Source organism: Macaca nemestrina (genome assembly GCF_043159975.1).
Source record: "Macaca nemestrina isolate mMacNem1 chromosome 15 unlocalized genomic scaffold, mMacNem.hap1 SUPER_15_unloc_1, whole genome shotgun sequence".
NCBI classification, from domain to species: Eukaryota; Metazoa; Chordata; class Mammalia; order Primates; family Cercopithecidae; genus Macaca; species Macaca nemestrina.
The window spans coordinates 132,768-148,212 of record NW_027257580.1 but is presented as its reverse complement, the minus strand read 5'-3'; the positions used below and the strand labels follow the sequence as shown (position 1 = coordinate 148,212).

The 15,445-nt window shown below is 41.9% G+C and overlaps 1 protein-coding gene across 40 annotated transcripts in view; it reads left to right on the top strand.

Moving 5' to 3' along the window:
• LOC139361190 (disco-interacting protein 2 homolog C-like) overlaps nt 1-15,445 on the top strand; it is a 193,857-nt gene that overhangs the window by 136,286 nt on the left and 42,126 nt on the right. For all 40 annotated transcript variants that reach the window (XR_011618759.1, XR_011618758.1, XM_071089694.1 and 37 more), the window contains 2 exons: nt 10,022-10,231; nt 12,725-12,859. Coding sequence is in view for 38 of the 40 variants with exons in the window: in XM_071089694.1 (XP_070945795.1) it covers nt 10,022-10,231; nt 12,725-12,859 (345 nt within the window). In the remaining 2 variants the exon portion in view is untranslated. The remainder of the gene's footprint in view (nt 1-10,021; nt 10,232-12,724; nt 12,860-15,445) is intronic.

Sequence of the window (15,445 nt, the reverse complement as noted above, 5' to 3'; positions counted from 1 at the left end):
CGCATCCGGCCTATTTGTATTTCTTATTGCAAGTATAGCATGAGCATTTTGAGTTAAAAATATACCAGTAAAATTAATTATACCTGTTTATATATTTATATGAGGCTACAAGGAAGGTTTCAAGTTCTATAACAGGACTCTCATAATTCTGTTGGAAAGTGCCAGTCTACATGTCTGATACAGCAGAAAACTGAGTTTTTAAATCTGCAATTATAAATATTTAGGGAATCAGAGTACAACGTGTCAGAGAATGAAAATATTTTAATTCTTGAGCCAGAGGAAGGGAAGACACTTTTCACTATAATGCAGTTGGGGAATTTCAGGTTCTGTACACGATAATCTTGAGAATTGTCACTCCCTCCTCACAGGTAAAAAGCTGAGCAAACTGAAAAATCAGCAGCTCTTCTTAAACCTGCAAGAGACGTGAGGTCACCGGCAAGCCACTGTCCCCAGATTGGCTGGACAGGTAAAGCAGATGAATCACCATACACTGGAGCACAATGCTCCAAGGAACCCACGCTGGGATTGGAAACCCTGAACTGGAATTGACAAATTGCTGTGGTGAGGTGTGGCCACGTCTGAGAGTTAAAACCTCCAGGAGGCCTGTGCATATGGGTCTCATGCTTTTGTGAGTTGTATCATCAGAAGCTCAATCAGGTTCTCAAAGTAAACATCAGAGAAAAATCCCCTCATACTTACTACAGGGGAAAGAGAATAGGAATCATTTTTCAATATGCAAGTGCACTCTTCACTAGGTCCACCTTCCTGAGAAGCTAGTTAAGTGGAGACTAACCTGGTGGGATTTTATCAGAGCCTTCTGACCTGGGAGAAAGGGAAATACCCAACTCCAACCTCCAGAGCTGAAAAGCAAAAAAGAACGGAGTATCCAAGCACTATGGGACTTCCACAGAGGCATAAAATATGCATAACGGTAATACAAGGGGGAAGAAAGAGGAACAGAAGAAATATTTGTAACAGTAATAGCTGAATTTCCTCAGATTAATGCCAGACACCAAACCATAGATCCAGGAAGCTCAAGAAACACCAAGAAGGATAAATGTAAAAACGATGACGACAAAAACAAAACAAAAATAAACTCTATTTGGGCATAAAATATTGAAACTATGGTGAATCAAAGATTAAAAAGCAAAGAAACCAGAGTAATCTCCTTCCCTATGGAGGATCAAAGATAAGAATTATTTTCAACTTCCCCTCAAAAACCATGAAAGCAAGAAGTGGAGTGAAGTATTTAAACTATTGAGAGGAAAAAAATTCCATTAACCTAGAAGTCTATACTCTGTGAAATTATCTTTCAAAAGTGAAGAAAAAGAAAAGACCTTCTCCTACAAAAATTGAAAAATTTGTTGCCGGTAGACCTGCCTTGCAAAAAATGTTCAAAGTTCTCTAGAGAAAATAGTAGAGGTCAGTAACTCAGCTGTGCACAAAGAAAGGAAGAGCACAGTCTGTTTACAGGGCTCACAGCTGTCATCCTAACACTCTGGGAGGCAAAGATGGGAGTAGAGCTGGAGGCCGCTTAGTTGAGACCAGCCTGGGCAACGTTGTGAGACTCTGTCTCATTAAAAAAAAAGCCAAACGTGGTGGCCAACACCTATAGTGCCAGCTACTTTGAGAGGCTGAGACGGGTCACTTCTTGAGCCCAGGATCCCGTTCAAGGCTGCGGTGAGCTATAATGATGCTGCTCCACTCCAGCCTGGGCAACAGAGAAAGACCTTGTCTGTTTAAAAAAATAAATAGAAAAACAAAAAGCATTAAAGAAGAAATAGTGAAGGTAGAAGAAAATCTTTCATTTTTCTTAACAGATCTAACTTAACAGTTCATTCATAATAGCGACGGTAAATATACTGTATTATATGCTTATGTATATGTCATATACACACACTTAAATATAAGTGAAATGAATGAGAGCAGTGATACCCAAGGGATGGGAGAGAGCAATTAGGAATTAGGGTTATTTTGTTATTATAGTGTGCTTGCATTATCAAGAAACCAGTGTAGTGTCATTTGAAAGTGGACTTGGGTTACTTGTAAATTTATATTGCAAATTCCAAGGCAGCCACTTAAAAAAAAAAAAAAAAAGTAACTGATATGCTAAGAAAGGAAAGAAAATAAATCATAGAATATGCTCAATAAAGACCACAAGGAAAAAAAAGTGAAAGACAAAAACAAAGAACAAGGGCAACAAATAGAAAATAGTAACAAATATGGTAGATGTTAATTCAACTGTATATTATTACTTTCAATGTCAGTCCAAATGCACCGAACTATATATTATCTATAAGAAATCCACTTTAGATATAAAGACATACATATAGATCAACAGTAAAGGGATGGCAAAAGATATAAATGTTAACACTAATTTTTTGGTGTGCAATGGCCTGATATCTCACTGCAACCTCTGCCTTCCAGGTTCAAGTGATTCTCCCTCAGCCTCCCGAGTAGCTGGGATTACAGGCATTTGTCGTCATGCCTGGGTAATTTATTTATTTTTTCTATTTTTGTACAGATGGGATTTCACCGTGTTGGCCAGGCTGGTCTTGAACTCCTGACCTCAGGTGATCATTCTGCCTTGCCCTTCTAAAGTGCTGGGATTACAGGCATGAGCCACCGTGCCCGGCCAACACTCATTTTGAAAAATGGAAGTGGTGATATTAATTTTAGACAGAGTTGACTTTACATCAAGGAAAGTTACCAGAGATGACTATTACGTAATAAAGAGGTCAATACTCCAAGAAGATGTAACAATCCTTAAATGTACTTTTGCTAACAAAGTATCAGAATTCCAAAGTAAAAACTGATAAACTTCAAGGAGAAATAATTAACCCACTATTATAGTTGGAGACGTTAACACCCCTTTATCAGAAATGGACCAATTCAGTAGCCAGAAAAGCAGTAAGGACAAAATTGAAATCGGCATCCTCAGTCAACTGTATGTAACTGAAGTTTATAGACTATTTCCTCCAACAGCAGCAGAATACACAACATTCACCAAGACATACCATGTTGTGGTCCATTAAACACACCTTAACACATTTAAAAGAATAGGAATCAAACAAGTATGTTCTCAACCACAGTAAAGTAGAAATCAATAATGGACGACTGGAAAATATATTAGGATATTAAACAGTACACTTATACATAATACATTGTTCAAGGAAGAAACCTGAAGATTTCTTTGAATTTTTGAAGTAAATGAAAATGAAAACTTGTTAAAATTTGTGAGCTGCAGTGACAGTAATGTTTATAGGGAAATTTATAGATTTAAATGCATACGTTAAAAATAAGATCTAAAATCAATCAGCTTCCACCTTCGAAAACTAGAAAAAGAACATCCAATTAAATTCTAAGCAGGAGACAAATAATGAAAGAGCAGAAATCAATACATTGAAAACAGAATATCAGTAGAGAAAAATCAATGAAACCAAAAGCTGGTTCTTTGAGAGAAAATCTGTAAGCCTCTAACAAGAAAAAGAAATACAGCAGATAAATTACCAATATCAGAAATGAAATAAGGGACATAACTACAGATCCCATGGACATTAAAAGGATAATAAAAATTATGAATAACTCTATGGCCACAAATTTGATAACGTGGATGAAATGAACCAATTTCTTTAAAGACAGAATTTGCCAAAATTTGAACAGGAAGAAACGATCTGTATGGGCCTGTATCTGTTAAATTGAATCAGTGGTTAATAACCTTTCAAAACAGGAAGTGCCAGGCCCAGATGGGTTCACTGGTGAATTCTACCAAATATCTAAGAAGAAATTATACCAATTATCTACAATCTCTTTCAGAACATAGAAGCTGAGGAATACTTCTTAACTCATTCTATAGAGCCAGCATCATTTTAATATCAAATACCATTTTAATAACAAAATATTACAAGAAAACTACAGAACATCTCTCATGAACATAGATGCAGTAATCTTCAATAAAATATTAGCAAATCTAGCAAAAATTGTGCACTAAAACCACATGGAATTTCACGTATCCAAAGCCGGTTTAACATTGAAAAGCCAATTAACGTAATTCATCACATTAATGGGTCAAAGACTAACAGATGCCTCATCTAAGAAGATATAGAGATGGCAAATCGACGTATGAGATGATGCTTCACATCACGTGTCATAGAGAAATGCAGATGAAAGCAACAGTAAGATATCACTACACCAGAATCCAGAACACTATCAACACCAAAGCCTGTGAAGATGTGGAGCTGTGGGAATTCTCTCTCATTCATGGCGGGTCTTAATAAAAATAGAACAGCCTTTAGGAAGACAGATTGGTGGTTTCTTACAAAACTATACTCTTACCATATGATAAAGCAATTACACTCCTTGGCATTTGCTCAAAGCAGTTGAAAACTTATGTCTACACACAAAAGCCTGCAAGTAGATATTTAGAGCAGCCTTATTCATAGATGTCAAAACTTGGAAGCAACCAAAATGCCCCTCAGTAGGTGAATGTATAAGTGAGCTGTGGTACATCCAGACAATGGGATATTATTTGAGGCTGAAAATAAATGAGCTATCCATAAAAAGACACGGAGGAAACTTAAAGGGCATATTGCTAAGTGAAAGAAGCAATCTGAAAAGGTTGTTGTATGATTCCAGCTTTACAACATCCTGGAAAAGGCAAGACTATGGAGACTGTAAGAAGATCAGTTGTTGCCAGGGGGAGGCAGGGATGAATAGGCAGAGCAGGAGAGTTTTTAGTATCATGTGATCTCTGTATGATACTGTAATAGTGGATACATGTTATGCATTTGTCCAGAGCCATATATTGTACAACACCAAGAATGAACCCTGATGTGAATGATGGAGTTGGAGTGGTAATGATGTTTCACTGTAGAAGTATCAGTTGTGACAAATGTACCAGTCTGGTAGGCAATGTCCATGATAGGAGACGCTGTGCATATATAGGGTATACATGAGACATCACTATGAAGCTGGAAAATATGACACTGAGATGAAATGGCGCTGATGGGCTTAACAGGTTGGAGAAGGAAGATGAAGTCTGTGGGCTCGAAGGGAGATGAAAAGGAATTAACCAAAGTGAAGCCCAGAGAAACAAAATGAAAGGAAAGCCAACAGAACCTCAAGCTCCTGTGATACGTCAATATACTTGTAATACAAGAAGGAAAAGAGAAGAGCAAGAACCTTTGAAAACAGGAGTCAAAATTTTCTCAGATTGATGTCAAACACCTGTGTCCGGCCCCGAGAAGTTCAGTGAACTCCAAGCAGAACAAGTATAACAAGAAGCACATCCGAGTTCATGATAGCCAAAGTACTGAAATCCCAAGATTAAGAGGAGATCCTGAAAGGACTCAGAAGGAAAAGACACGTTACATACCAGAGAAGCATTTCAAAAACGCGTGACTTCTGTGAAGATACAGTGGAGACCAGAAGACCATGGAAAGACATTTTTTTAAAGCACTAAAAGCAGGAGAAAGGCCTGTCAACTCATATCCAGGGAAAATCTCCTTTATAAACAGGGGTGAAACAACACATTCCCAAATATGAAAGCTGAGAGAATGTGTTATCAGCAGAACTACACTATAAACGTGCTAAAGAATGTACTTGGCTGATTGCAAAGGATATCAGATGAAAGGTTAGCTCTACGGAAAAGAACCCTAGAAATCATAACAGTGTACTCTAAATTTTCTAGAATATAAAATCATAGAATATTTTACTCTGATTTTATGGTTTTTGGTTTTTTTATGATCTTATAATTTTATGATATAAAATCATACAATGTACACACTTCTCTATGCCTCCTTTACCTGTTTTGAAGTCCTTGCTGTACCATGCACCAGTAGTTTATTTCTTATTATTTATTTATATTCTATTTGATAGATATGACACATTCTGTTTATTCATTTACCAGTTGGTTATTCATTGTTTCCATATTCAGCTGCCATTGACATTAATGTACATATCTTTGTGTATGCATATAATTTCTTTTATCTTAAGTGGATGCCAAGTAGCATGATTGAGTCTTATTGTAAGTTTAGGTTTAGCTTTTTAAAAACTGCCAAATTATTTACAAAATAACTGCACCATTTCACATTTCCACCAGCAGCATATGCTCATCCCAGTTTCTCCACATCATCACCACCAATAGTTACTGTTATTTTTATTTTTGTCATTCTAATTGATGTGGAATGGTATATCATTGTGTATTTACTTTGCAACAATGAATGATGCTAAGCATTTTTAATGTGCTTATTAGCTTTTAATGTGCTAATTCCTATTCATAGCCATTTGTATATATTGGTAAAATGTTCAGATTTTTTGCTCATGTTGTAAATGGGTTGGTTGTCATCTTATGGGTTACAGGTGCCTTATGCAATCTGAATATAAGAGTTTTACAGATGTAACGTTTCTCAGTGAAAGAACAAACTACTATGTAGCAGACAGAACAAAGCCTTTCCCCCAAGATACCCAGGTCCTATTCCCCAGAACTTATGAACCTGTTGTCTGAAGTGGTTAAAAGGCATTTTGCAGCTGATTAATTTAAGATCTTGAGATGGGACCATTATCCTGGTTTAAGTAGGTAGACCCACTGTAATCAAGAAGGTCCTTAAAAGAGAAAAGAACTGGAGACTGGATTGATGCACTTTAAAGATGAAGAGGGGCCATGAGTCAGGGACACAGGTGGCCTCTAAAAGTTGGGAAAGGTAAAGAAATGGATTCTCCTTTGAAGCCTCCAGAAGGAACGTAGTTCTGCTGACACTTAGATTTTACACTTCTGACTTCTTCATCAATAGGATAATAGATTTGTCTTGTTGTAAGCCACTAAGATCAAGGTAATTTGTTACATTAGTTATAGGGAGATAATCATCTTTTAAAACTTACTAGTTTTCTATTTTAATGAAGTCCATTTCACTAATTTTCATGGGTTGTGTCTTTGGGAGTTTTAGAAGTGTCATGGTCTTACTGTTCTTTCATTTAGGTCTGTGATCCATTTGGAGTTAATTTTTGTGTGTGCAGTAAAGATCTAAGTCGGATTTTTGTTTTCGTTTGGTTTGGGGGATTCTTTCCCCCACGGTTTTTCTTTTTGGTGTGTGGGTACCCAGTTGCCACTGCAACATTTGTTGAAAAAACAAACTACCTTTCTTTTACTGAATTGTCTTGAGACCTTTGTCAAAAATAAATTAATCATAAATATAAGGCTTTATTTCTGAGTTTAATTCTGTTCCTTTGATGTATACATCTATTTTTGTGCGAATACCACTGCCTTAATAACTATGACTTTATGTAAAGTTTTGAAATCAGATAGTGAAGTCTTCCAACATTGTTTCCCTTTTTCAAATTTATTTTGGCTATTGTAGGTCCTTTGTATTTCCAGATAAAATTGAGAATAAGCTTTCCATTTCACACACAGCCTTCTGGGATTTTATTAGGCAGTGCCTTGAATTAATGGAACAGTTTTGGAAGAATTGTCTTGATAATGCTGCGTTTTCGAATTCACGATCATGAATCTGCCTCCATTTATTTAGTTTCCATTTATTTGGATCTTTAATGTCTCTCCGTAATGTTTTATAGTTGTCATTGTACACATTTTGCACCTTTTTGTTAGAAGTTCAGCTGAATGTCTTCTGCTTTTGATGCTATTGTGAATGGAACGATTTTCTTAATTTTATTTTCAGGTTTTTTATTGCTAGTATATGTATATCTTTATCTTGTGTCCTATGATCCCATCAAACTTTGTTTTAGTAATTTTTGGTGTACTTCTTGCCATTTTCTACATGCCAAAGTCAGGTCATCTATGAATAAAGACACTTTTATTCCTTTCTAATCTGGATGTCTTTATTACTAAACTTGTTAATTTATTTCACCAGCTAGAACCTGCCAGATAATGTTGAATAAAAGTGGCAAGAGGGGACATCTTTGTCTTGTTCTCCATCTTAGGGAAAACGCATTCTATTGTTTACCATTAAATACAATGTTAGCTGTGGCTTTTCAGGAATGTACTTTAACAGGTTGAGGAAATTGCCTTCTATTCATGGTTTGTTGAGTTTCGTTCTCTTGAATTTGTCAGTACTTTTCTATGTCTCCTAAGGTTAACACGCGGTTCTACTCCGTAATTCTTTACCGCGTATGACATTAATTCAGTTTTGAATGTTAAATCAACCTGACTTCCTGTCCCCATGGTGTGTAATTCTAGTCACCACTGGTCATGCTGTATCATCCATTTCATATGCTGCTTGCTTGGTTTGCTGCTATTCTGTCGAGTGTCTATATCACATTATTCTGCAGGTTTCTTGGAAAAGGTAGGTGGGAGTGAGGAATGAAAGATTGGAAAGGGTTTTGAGAAGACGTTCTGGGGAGATGGTTGTGCTCCAAATGGACACCTGGTTGTGTACCTTTCTCAAAAGTCTCAAGGCTGTGTCAGTTTTACTTTTACTTTTATATAAATTGTGTAAGTTTTCTTAAAAGGCAGGGTCGGCCAGGCGCAGTGGCTCATGCCTGTAATCCCAGCACTTTGGGAGGCCAAGGCAGGCAGATCATGAGGTCACGAGGTCAGGAGATCGAGACCAGCCTGGCCAATATGGTGAAACCCCGTTTCTGCTAAAAATACAAGAATGAGCCAGGCATGGTGGCACTTGCCTATAATCTCAGCTACTTGGGAGGCTGAGGCAAGAGAATCACTTGAGCCGGGGAGTGACAGGTTACTGTGAGCAGAGATGACACCACTGCACCCCACCCTGGGCAACAGAGCAAGACTCTGTCTCAAAAGAAAAAAAAGCAAGATGATAGAGAATTTTCAGGCTCCTAATATTATTGCTTGTCTAACAAGTAAACTTTTTAAAAAATTCCCAAACAGCGTAAGTCATGTGACAGTGGTAATAAGTGCGAATATTGTTTGCCCTTACTGTCTTTTAAGAAGCAAACCAGTGTCTTAAGATTATTTGCTGTGACTCCTTCTCTCACCCAATGATCTGGAGCTGCTCACCTGAGCCAGCGCCTCCCATCACTCACTTGTAGGTAGGATTCTGAGTGTCATTCTTACGTTGAAGTTTAACAAATACAGCAGCAATTTATTCCCAAAAACCTTGGTGCTGCATGAAAAGTTATTAAATGAAAAATGTTCTCGCGAATTATAGTGAAAAAAGGGATGTATTTTCTCATAATCCAAGATATCCAATTTGTACAGATAGAAAAATCAATAATGACAATGTATAAGAAACGAATAGTGTAAAGGTGAATAGATTTGAGTGCAAAATGTAACATGAGGGTTTGTTGTGTGCCCCAGAGGAAAGCGGGGAGGTGGAGGGGCCGCTCTATGTGAGGCACATTCTGCTTTCCCTCCTGTTACCATCATCAGCGTCTTGATCCTTAGAGAGCTGCATGGGTATCGAACACACCGATGTAGAAATAAATCAGCTGCATGGGTATCTAACACACTGACATAGAAAGAAATCAGTTGTATGGGTAACTAACACACAGACGCAGAAATCACCTGCATGGGTATCTAACACACCGATGTAGAAACAAATCAGCTCTATGGGTAACTAACACACAGATGCAAAAATCACCTGCAAGGGTATCTAACACACACACCAACGTAGAAATAAATCAGAGCCCAGAAGAGCATCTCAGGACTAACCGGGGCTAAACATAGTCACACTGAGACTCCTGAGAGCTGCACAGGCCCTCCGCCTCCCCTTGCCCTCTCACTTTCTGACTGACACAAGAAAACACTTGGTTTCTTCCCAAACTGCTGTGTAGAGGAAATGTGTCAGTGCATCTTTGAGATGACAGTATCAAACATCTTATAGCATGTTTGTATAAGGTGCTTTGGAAGCAAAATTCATTATGCTAAAATAAATGGTTCATTATCTGAAAAGTGGTTTAAATTCTCAAGAGTGTCTACGGCAAAAAGTCATTAAACAACTGTTCAGACTTGCGTGAAGTAAATCTGTGTTGGAGGGACTGAGATTGTAGTGCCTGTTTTTGCTACAGCATATAGCAAATTGCCTTTCTTCTTACACAGATACCTCTTATGGCTCAGAAGATGAAGGCTCAGTGCAGGTGGACTCCCAGGGCGCCCCGACCTCCAGCCAGGGCAGCATCAAAGTGGAGCACTGGATCAGTCAGGCCATCCACGGCTCCACCACGTCCACCACCTCCTCGTCCTCCACGCAGAGCGGGGGCAGCAGAGCTGCCCACAGGCTAGCGGATGTCATGGCCCAGACCCCCATGGGTGAGCACGCTTCACAGTGTCTTTCTGTGCCTGTTGTCTAAACCCCTTTGTGTGTGCACGTTTTCCTCTGTTTGTATCTTGGCTGTGGAATCCCTTAGTGGAAAGAGCGCAGAGCCCCTCTGGCCCCTGGGGTGCTTTGGTTGGATTGTTTCTGGAAGCTGCTGTACTGCTTTTCTCATGCCCAGGTTCCTCCCACAGCTGGAATTCCAGGGGCCTTGTTACTGGGGAATCCCGCAGCCATATCCGAATTCCAGGGGCCTTCTGTTTTATAAGTCCTTTCGTGTTCCTGGGGAATCCTGCAGCCATATCCGCTTCTATCTTTTCTTCTCACTTATGCTCCTGCGTGAAACCTTAACAGTCCCAGTCAACAGGACAGGGTTTTAAAGTGTGCTCCTCCTGACCACGGGAGTCATTTAAGGAAACGAGGGCTTTAAGCACGGCCGCTTTACGCTGCTGTCTGCCACAGGTGTTCAGATTTCTTGGGCGTGGCGCACTGTCTTGTGTAGGTTCTATGACAAGGGAGATCCTCTGTATTAGAAAAAGAGCAAAGTTAGGATCACTGCCCTACAACGTTTGAAGATGCCGTGGAAAAGGAGTGAAGTGAGAATTACTAGAGCTAGAGTCGACACGTGGGGGAGCCACGATGAGCCTCGCGTCGCTCTGCCTTTGAATGGTTCAGGAGAAAATGTTTTCCATCAAGTATGGGACTTGGGTTGAATAGGTTTTGGTGTGTGTCTCTATTAAAGCAGTAACCGGAGATGACTGTGTACCACTTCGCCGATGACGGAGCACGAGCCGCAGGCTCAGACCCTCCCGGCACCAGCTACCACAGGAAAGCCTGATCTCTGCAAAACCCTCAGTGGGAAGCAGGTGGACGTCATGTGTGATCAGATAGCCGACAGACACCCCAGAACCCCAGAATGTTCACTTCTAGATCACTGACTCCTTCACACCCAGAGGTGTTTGGGATTGACTTGGGTCCCAGCCCCTTCGGTGCTCACTGACACTGAAAGCGTCAACTGTTTTCTGTCTGGAACAGGAGTTTGCTGTCAGGAGAGCTGGGTCTGTCTCACTTTTCCCAATTACTGCTGCTGGGATCTTGAAGTCCCTTCTCCTGCTTTAGGCTTGAGTGAGGGAAAAAAAATTGAAAACAATAATTTTTCTCTCTCAACTGTTGTGAGTATAAAGGAGAAAACAGAAATACTCTTTAAAAGTTTGCAAAGTAGTACTCAAATGCAAAGCAGTGTTAAACTTCAGTTTGACACAGTTTCAGGAACATGTACACTCGTTTATGTGAATTAATAACCCTACCTGAAATCACAGCAGGCTAAACATTGAACAGAAATGTGTGACTGCTACGTATTTTTCCATAATAAAATTCCATGTGTATATTGGATTGCAGGATAGTGGCCAAGGCTCTGCCAGACGTGAACGGGGAGGCCAGACACCGCCTCTGCCACTTGGTGGAAGCATTTGTATCCTCAGATTTTATTCAATTTTAAGAAAATGCACAGAATCTTACCAAGGAAAACACATATTTTTGAATAAATGGATCACTGCACTTGGGCCTCCCTTTGTGGGTTTACCCTTTCAATACTGGAGGAAGTTTTAGTACAAAGAATTAATTTATCCAAACTATGAGGGGCTCCTAACTCATGTACGTCAGGGCTCAGTGTGACCCAAATGTAACTCTCGGCTGATCGCGTTCCGGTAATTTCTAATTGGGCACAAAGATAATCCTCCTAGACTATCTGGAAATTTTCTATAAGTTTGGGAGTTTTTTGGAAAAGCTGTGACAAAATAATGAAACTTGAAGAGCAGAAATATTTTGTGTGGCAAAAGAAGAGAAGTAAAAAGTCAGATGTGCATTTGACCTTCTGAGATAATCAGAAGCCTGTGAATGAGAACTTAGCATCTGTGATCATGTGTGCGTGAGTGTTCTAAGGAGTCCAGGCACAACATAGTCACACTGGCCAACCCCCCCGCCCCGATCCTACATGGTCATAGCCATTACTGTTCCCATTTGATGAAGAAACTGAGGCACGGAGAGCTTTAGGGACATCCCCAAATCCCCAGAAGTTTTCAGAGCTGGGTTTCCATTTCCAGGCCCTGGGCTCCAAAGCGCGAGTAAAGCCCTGGGCTGTGTGGACGGTGGCCGACAGGAAACGGGACCCTTCCATGAACACACACACGCTTCCTGGCGCCCTGCCATTGCCGGTCTAACGTTATTCTAGTTAAAATGCCGCTGACGTGGCTCCTGTTAGGAAATTGAGGTTTCACCGAACTCTACTCCATTTTCGGCAACATGAGTTATGCTGGGGTCCCCCTTTGTGCCAGATGTTTGTGGCAGACGTGGCTGAGATCGGCTTTGGCTTCTCACGGCACCCCCAGGGTGAGCGTCTGCGCTCCCGTCTCTTCCTGAGCTATGGCTTGCTCAACCTGCAGAGCAAACGCCACAACCACCAGAAACACTCATGATGTGCTTCTTTACAGATAATCATTCTGCACCTCCTGACGTAACCACGTACACCTCAGAGCACTCCATACAGATGGAGCGACCACAGGGTTCCACGGGGTCCCGGACAGCGCCCAAGTACTGCAACGCCGAGCTCATGGAGACCGGGGATGGTATGTCCCAAAGCAGAGATGCGTTTTTTTCTGGGAAACGGTTTGTGCTGATGTCCCGTTCTGTGCCCGTGACTGGGTGTGTTTCTTCCTGGGGTGCAATCTGCTGCCATTTTATCTGCTGAATAACGAACAGTGGTTCAGCAACTGAGAAATTCTTGTTCAGGTGTTAAGACCGTGAACAGTCACTTAGAAGGGCAAGATGAAGTTAAATGTACAACAGAATTACTGTTAGATGGGCCGATATGTTGCTTTAGACTTCGGAGGAAAGAGGGTCTTTTTATCCATGTTGGACAGAGATGTCAGCGACTTGGTAACAGGCTGCGGCCCAGGGCTGCTTCTTCCTTCCTGTGGCCTGGTCTTGGTATGTTCTGATTACAGCGGCGGTTTGTATCACCTAGCCGCTGTTCTATTTAAGTCTTAGTCCTTCCCCGGGGTCATAAAAGTCAGTGTAGAACCTAGCAGTGAATGAAATACAATGCCCCCGTGTGAAGCCTCATCGAGCAGCCTTGGAATGGCGTAATCTTGTAGTGCACGGGACTCGCAGGCGGACAAGGCGGCCTATCCGAGCCCCAACAGGTAGACACGGAGGACTATCGGAGCCGCAACAGGCACAGTGGACAGGCACAGTGGCCAGGGAGGACAGCGCGGTTTTGTGGATCCACAGGACACTGTGGCGTCCAAGCACGTGCTCCCAGAGGAGAGGACCCTGTGGGAGCTGATGCTGGGAGCTGGCTGAGATTCCAGCGAATAAGACTCCCTGTGACATGCACAGCTGCCATCTGCGCTGCAGCTCCTGATGCCAAGATGGTCGTGCGATAAATGCACAAAGCGCATCTCCAGCAAAAAGCCGCCGAGTGTCCACATCCAGGATATCCACCACGGTGGCTTTTTGGTGTTAATACGATGAATGTGAGCAGCAGGTGGTCTGCGTCGAGTGTGACTGTGCCACTGCAGTTTTGTTCTCATGTCTTGATGAGCATTGAACGGTTCCTGACGAGGGTAGATAAGGATGCTGTGACCTGAGACTCTGCAGTATTGTAGCTTGAGGAACCAAGGAGTTTTTCTGTCTTGCAAAGCCGTCAGGGAGGATGTTCCAGGCTGGTGACTGCTCCATGAGGTATTCAGAGATCCAGGTTCCTTTCAGACCGCTGCTCTGTGTTCCCACGGACACGGCTGTCCTTGCTGTGGTTGGGACTGGGTGATTGCCACGCTGGCAGGGGTAGGCTTAAGGTGAGAGTGGCTAGGATTTACCTAATCTACATAATGACAGGGAGCCTGGGAGTAAAGTGTAGCCATGGCCTGGAGGATGGATGATGGATGTTGGTGAACGACTGTCTGCACTCACCTCAGCTGGCCGAGGGATGGGAAGGACGACTGATGATGCCGTTCAATGGTACCTGGTTCTTTCAGATTTGACTTCCTTATGGATTTTCTGCTGTAAAGAGGAGAGAGCCTGTGGTTCTAGGCCAAGCATCTCACTCATCTCATAACATCTTGTATCCCTTAGCCAACATTTTTGTCAAGTTTCAGAAGTCCTATCAAACTGGCAAGCATTTCTCAGTTTGGTTTAACCATTGGATTTTATATCTGTGTCTGCATCTCTATTTTACATCTATGTGGTTATTTGACACTCTGTAGTACATTTGTAATAGGTTCTATTTGGTGGAAGTTACTCTCAACAAACCCTTGCTGCTACTTGAATTTTCAAGGTTGCAAGTAGAAAGGAGAGAATAAAAACCACATCTTCTCTAATTTTAAAATTTGTTGTTCCTCAAATCACACCAGAAGTACAAATATTACAAATTATAAAAGCAGTCAGAATCAAGGTTAAGAGATTTCTGGGTGATTCTGGCTAATCAGCAGTATTTGCTGAGGTGTGTGCAGCAGAGCAACATGCCAAGAAGCCCGGGACGGGGAAGAGTTGGGAGGCCAGGCTGTGACTTCAGAGGTGCTGTTGCCTCAGGAAGAGGAGCTAGATGCAGAGAGGATAAATGACCACAGGTGTGACCACCGCCGTCCTTGCCGCGGTACGGGGGCCTTTGTATGGGGCCCTTTGTGAGCTGAGTTATGAACCAGATGAAGGCTGTGCAGGCGTGTGAGAATCCAGGCCAGACTCGACGGGTGGAGGCTTGGCAGAGGTGAGGGGCCAGACAGCCTCGCTAAATGTGCAGTGGCTCACTGCAGACAGTGCCCATCAGTCGCCGGACAGACCGGCTTGAACTTCAGCCCCCATGGCAGCTGCCTTTACCTGTCTGCCTCCACCTTCTGAGGCCTAGAGGCGTCGCAAATGTGTGGTTTTTAAACAGATTTGGATGAGTTGTTTTCTGCACAACACACTTTGACAGACGGAGGCTGGTTCTCCACAGTGGCCCCAGGGACTTGGCAGGGACTGGTGGGACGGAGCCTCAGAGCACAGCACCAGCTCCCTGGGAGAAGACGGTGCCCGTGGGACGGAAGAAAGAGGAGGCACACAGTGCTGAGGCGTGAACTCTAGTTTGCTCTTAGACATGACACACATGCCTTCTGGAAGTTTGCATGAAGCACTGCTAAAGCCACCAGTGCGGATAGGTCCTTAGATCAGGAGAC